The sequence below is a fragment of the Halyomorpha halys genome, unplaced genomic scaffold, assembly GCF_000696795.3.
Source record: "Halyomorpha halys isolate HHAL.00 unplaced genomic scaffold, Hhal_1.1 Scaffold276.1, whole genome shotgun sequence".
Taxonomy (NCBI): domain Eukaryota; kingdom Metazoa; phylum Arthropoda; class Insecta; order Hemiptera; family Pentatomidae; genus Halyomorpha; species Halyomorpha halys.
Window position 1 is genome coordinate 32,512 of NW_027105171.1, and position 5,631 is coordinate 38,142.

The 5,631-nt window shown below is 29.1% G+C and overlaps 1 protein-coding gene across 1 annotated transcript in view; it reads left to right on the forward strand.

Moving 5' to 3' along the window:
• The window catches only part of LOC112211413 (HMG box-containing protein 4), a gene marked incomplete at its 5' end in the record, with an annotated part of 17,600 nt that extends 16,105 nt beyond the window's left edge, over nt 1-1,495 (forward strand). The window contains 1 exon segment of the mRNA XM_067049089.1: nt 1,108-1,495. Within this exon segment, the coding sequence (XP_066905190.1) occupies nt 1,108-1,275 (168 nt within the window).
• Nucleotides 1,496-5,631: the final 4,136 nt, after the last annotated feature.

Consider the following 5,631-nt stretch of genomic DNA (forward strand, 5'->3'; position numbering starts at 1 on the left):
TATTTCTTGAATATCTTTGAATTTAAATTTTGTCAAACCCAAGTTCTCTCTCCTCAGTTTCTGTAGCATATTCTAGAAATTTTTGTCAGACTCCTCAAGGTGTCACAGTTCTGAGTGTTGGATTAGAGGGAGCTTATCATTCTGGTATTGGAAGGTACTTTGGCTTTCAGCGAAATATAACTAGTGAACTAATGGAACAATCAGATCAATCATGTGAAGATTCATGAGAAAACTGCTGGATAATATTAAAATATAGGTTTATCGTGAATGAAAAAAAAAATGTATAGGTCAAATGCCTAAAACTGAACATTTACATTTTACTTCAAATAAACAAAACCTTTTGTCCTATAGTAATAACCTCATTATGTGCAATCTGGTCTCTTGATTTTTGAATCCTTGGTCTCCAAATCCATGACTTGATAAGACTACCTTCCTACTAGATATAGGTAGGGTACTAAATGACATAACTTGAATAATGCTATCAATGTCATATACTGAAGGGGATCTATTATTATACTGGATTAATGCATCAGTTTAATGTAAAATGTTTTAAAAGTATTTTATTCTTCTTTATTTTTTTTTTCAAATTCGATTACCTACATGCTTTTGATTTGTTCTAATATTATTCTTATATAAAAAAAAAAAAGTATCATAATATAAATAAGATTTGAAAATGTCTGTAATTATTTTCTTTATTAAGAAGTTAATATTTTTTTTTTTTAAACAATTTGAAGTATTAAAAATCCCATTATAAATTCATAATTTTCTGCATTAAGTTTATTATATTATATCAGTTAGGACTTACGAACAAGAAGATACAGGTTTAATTGTAGGAATCGCTAATTATTTCTTAATGGGGGTCATTTTTTGGAATAAGGATCGTTCCAGCTTATAGGAAATAATTTATTAGCCACCTGTTTGTTAGCAGTTTGTGTACACAACAGAAACTGTTGCTAGAGATATTACTTTCTCACCCATATTTTAACCCTCATCAAGAAGTCGATTGATTTTAGTATGACTTGTCTATGTATAAAAAATTATTATTCATTAACTTTTTGACTAACATAGTTTTATATATTTATTATTAAAGATATGATTTTGTTTTAGGGACAAATAGCTGTGTCAGGAAGCTTTTCAGTGCTCCTTGATTCACTTCTTTGTGCTCTCGGACCGTTGTTGTGCCTAACACAGCAAGTACCACAGCTGAATGTCATTCCACAGGAACAATTGTCTCAGCTAATGGATAACATTGCGTACATAATGCCGGGACTTTAATATGCTATTTTCGTGTATAAAAAAAATTGTAATATAATAACAATCCTGTCAAATGAATAATGTTTTTTTTTATTAGTAAAATTTCTCAAAATTATGTTCAAATGATGTTAATATCTATTGATCATGTATTTAGGAATTTGTCAAAGTTTTGGAATTTATGTTTGACTTGTGATTGGAAATGTAAATAATTATTGTTAAATTAAAGTATTTTGTTTGTTAACCTTTTTTCTTTCTTATCAGCCCACTGTATATGATACTTCCGAAATCTGATATTATATATAACTTTTTTTTTTTTTTTTATGGCTTTATTAATTTTTTCACATTAATAATTTTCATTTATAAATGTTTTAGTTGTTATGTTGTGAAATCATCAATATATAATATGATTCATGTATTAATAAGTTCTATTTTGTGATATTCTTTTTCATTTCATTGTTTTTTTTAATCAATAAAATATTTTCTAAGTCAATTGGGGTTATTAGTTATTATTAAAATTATAACTACTTTAATTAGATCCCAAATATCAACTTTCACTCACTCGAGAGATTAAAAAAAATATGAAAAAATCGACAGATCTTCTTTTGATATTCCTTGTATCGATAATCATAAATTATTTAATGATGAAGTGAAAAAGTTTGTCCATCTCTTCAGTGACCTAAACAAGCAGAAGTTCAGTACAACTGAACATCAATAGGAATTTTTTATATCTTAATAATTTTAATTGTTATTAAAACAATATCCATTTTTTTAATAAAGGAATGTTATTTATAACTTGTAATTTTTTTTTAAAAACTTTATTGAAATTTACAACTGTATATTACATAATACATTTAGTAAATATGGTCTTAGTTAAAATGGAGTGTTACAGGCGTGTAGAGCTACTACCCACTGGTAGTACTAATGACATTTTATATTGGCTGGTCTCGTGGCCATCTTCTTTTCAGGCGCCTCAGAAGATTGTGAGGAATGGAAGAGGATGCAAGGTTAGAATCTAGGGGGTTTGAGTGGTTAGGGAGTTTATAATGGAAGGAGTGATATCTGGTTTGGGCTAGATCGGTTACATAGGGAAGATTAAGGTCTTTATGTATGATTTTATTTGTGACAAAGTAAGGAGCATTGAGGATTTTGGATTGTAAGAATTGAATACGAGAGGAATTCAAAGGTTTAGTGGAGCCCAAAAGCTCAACTCCATATGTCCAGATTGGCCTTATTACAGTCATGTAGATCAGTCTTTTGTAATGTATTGGAAGTGAACGTTTGTCTAGTAAGTGCTATAATAGTCGAAATCGAGATGCAAGTTTCCTGTCTTTTCAGTCTTATGTGAGGATTCCAGGTTAATCGTTTGTCTAGTTGCAGCCCAAGGTAGCCGATCTGTTCGACAGGGGTAAGAGCAACATTACTAAAAGATACTGTAGGGCAGTCGGTAGGTTTACGACGAAGGATAAAAGCGACTTGATTGGATTTGTTGGGATTTATTTTAATCCTCCAATTACGACACCATTCTTCGAGGGCTGTGATATGGGACTTGTAATTTAAATTTAAAATTTTGATGCCCCCACTTTAATTTGCATAAATAAAAAGAGACTCCATATCAAATTATAGTGTTTTTGGGATCAGATTGTATGGCTTGGTGGTTTAATACTTAAGTACATTTCTGCTTTGTTTTTGTTTGAAATTAATTTAGTATTAACTGCTTGCTGAAAAGTTCTTTTTCACTTGTAGTAAGATTTTCCTACTTACAAAGCATACTTTTCCCTCCCAAAGAAAGTTTTGGGTATGACTTTTTAATCAGTCAGTTACATTTAGATGGTAAGAATAAAAATCTTTTTTTTTTTATTTAGAAAATGATTGAAATAAATAAGGTAATGCATATTAATGCTTAAAATTTGTAAGTTGTAAGATGTCAGAGGGTAAAGGGAATCTGACATTTATTCCTCTACTTGTTAAGTTATTGCTCTACCCCGTCTTATCAGATCTGAGTGGAGAATCTTTTTGTGTACTTTGAAGATTCATCATAGGAATTAATGTTGTCAACTTATAAGCAAATGTTTTAAGTATATATAACAAGATTTTTATTTCCTCTAAGTATTTTTATTGCAGAACTATTGTCAGGTAAGGCGTTTAAATATGAAGAACTAATATGTATACCATAGCAGATAGGAGTAGGCAATCCTCACCATGAAGATACATGGCTATGTAGGTAGTTTAGAAACAATAAATGTTTTGTGATGATATACTGAATTTATAAGCTAACACTTAATAATCCAAAAGGTTTTTTTAGTACTTCATATTTTTTTTTTTTCCAGGAATAAATAGCCCCTTTTTTTATTACTTCTCTATTTTTCCTTTATATTAGAACAATATTTTGGGCTTTTTTTTGTCTATTTTCCCCTTTTTGTTTTTTTTCATAAATTATTTGATGGACATATTGCTCCTCAGGAGATATAACATAACTGTAAGTAAACCTAGTGAATTTGACTTTATGTTGTTGGGGGCTCAAAAATGCATTTACAAGATGTTGTAAATTGACATAATTGTACTTGAGAATCGCCATGGGGGAGGGATTTTGTAATTACAATTATCCTAATCTAAAAATATCTATTAAATTCATTTTTCAGTTCACCAAAACAATAAAGTAAATTTCAAAACTTTTCCTGGAGCAGCTACACATCAAATTTAATTTGAACTGCTTTTCATTTTTATCTAAGTAGAGATGTAGCCAATTTCACTTTATACATATATGGTCATAAACATCATTGAGTAAATAAACACACTTAATTTTTGCATTTAATAATGATGGGGCACAATAATATTTTTCCAATATCCCGAGTCAAGAAAAGTGGATAGTGAAAAGAAATAAATGATCAGTTCAGAATCAATTAGTACTTAATGTGAATAAAACAAAACCATCTTTTGGATCTACTAATGGTGGAAATAAAGATGCTTTTTTATTACACCCTAAAATCCATGAAAATCACAGGGTTCAATACATCTGTGATAAAGATGTTTAGAGTAATTTTACAAATCCTATCATCTGCTTATTCGAGAACTACAAGTTCGTAATGAGAAAACTTTGTTTTATTTCAACAAATAACTATCCATAAGTTACTAAGCCATGGCCCATGAATTTTGAAATATCACTTAGTGACCATCGAAATCGTAACAGAAGTAATCCAAGAGGTTGGCAACATAAAACTAGCACATTTCAAATTTTACCATGCACAAAAGCCATCTCGTTACTCAATAAATATAGATTTATTCAATATCCTGATGATCTTGTAGAAATCAACTATTGCTTGCTTAAGACGAAAGAAATGCATTGAATTCCGAAAGACATTGCAAATGTTTCAATACAACGTCCCAACTGACACTGCATTATTATAGGGATAGATTAATAACTTATTTAATCGTTTGATTAATTTTTGAAGTTACTTTTTACATGTTTCTTTGATTTTATACAACTGTATTTTCTCAATTAGTGTCTTTTTTACGAAGATTTATTTTGTAACAAATATATATATATAAATATAACATTTTTTAAAACGACCGTGATGTATTTTTGTCCACCTAAAGCAGTAATTTTGCCCTCTGTGCTCCTTAAGAAATTAAGTGAAGTATGATAATAATAAATAAACTGTTTTAGATCCAGTTTTCCTCTTCCTATTGGATGATATTTCATTTCTCCCAAATCCTGTGGCATTCCTCCATCCCATAGTGGATTAAAACAATAGAAATGTGATTGAAAGTGTTCCAACTCAAATGACTAAGTTTATAGGCTTAGGTATAACATTTTTTCGGAACTTCTAGCCTTCATCCAGGGCTAAGAACAAAAACAATATAACAACCAGTGATTAAAGGATATATAGAAAGATTAAAGTAAATAATTGTATATAGATAAAGATAAAAATAAAGTAGTATTCTCTACAATTGTTTACTTTAGTCTTTCTATATATCCTTTATTCACTGGTTATTATCTTGTTTTTTGTTCTTAGCCATGATGAAGGCTAGAAATTCTGGCCGAAACGTTGACACTAATAAGTAATTTTTTTTATTTGTGTTATTCTCTGACCGCACCCCCAACTATCTTCTCCTCGAATATCAATATTTATAATTTTTTTTCAAATAAAAAAATGAGATTTAGCATTTAATTTTTTTGTTATTGAAAACTTCCAATAAATTGACAGGTAATTGACCCCCATTCATCTTCTTATATATATTATATCACGATCAACTATAACACGATCTTCTCATCATTATAAATATTGGAATTCGTTCCTTATTGCGGTGGAAAAAATTATTACATTATTAGAGTAATTATGAAATTATTTTGAACTTAATCACAATAAAACTATATTA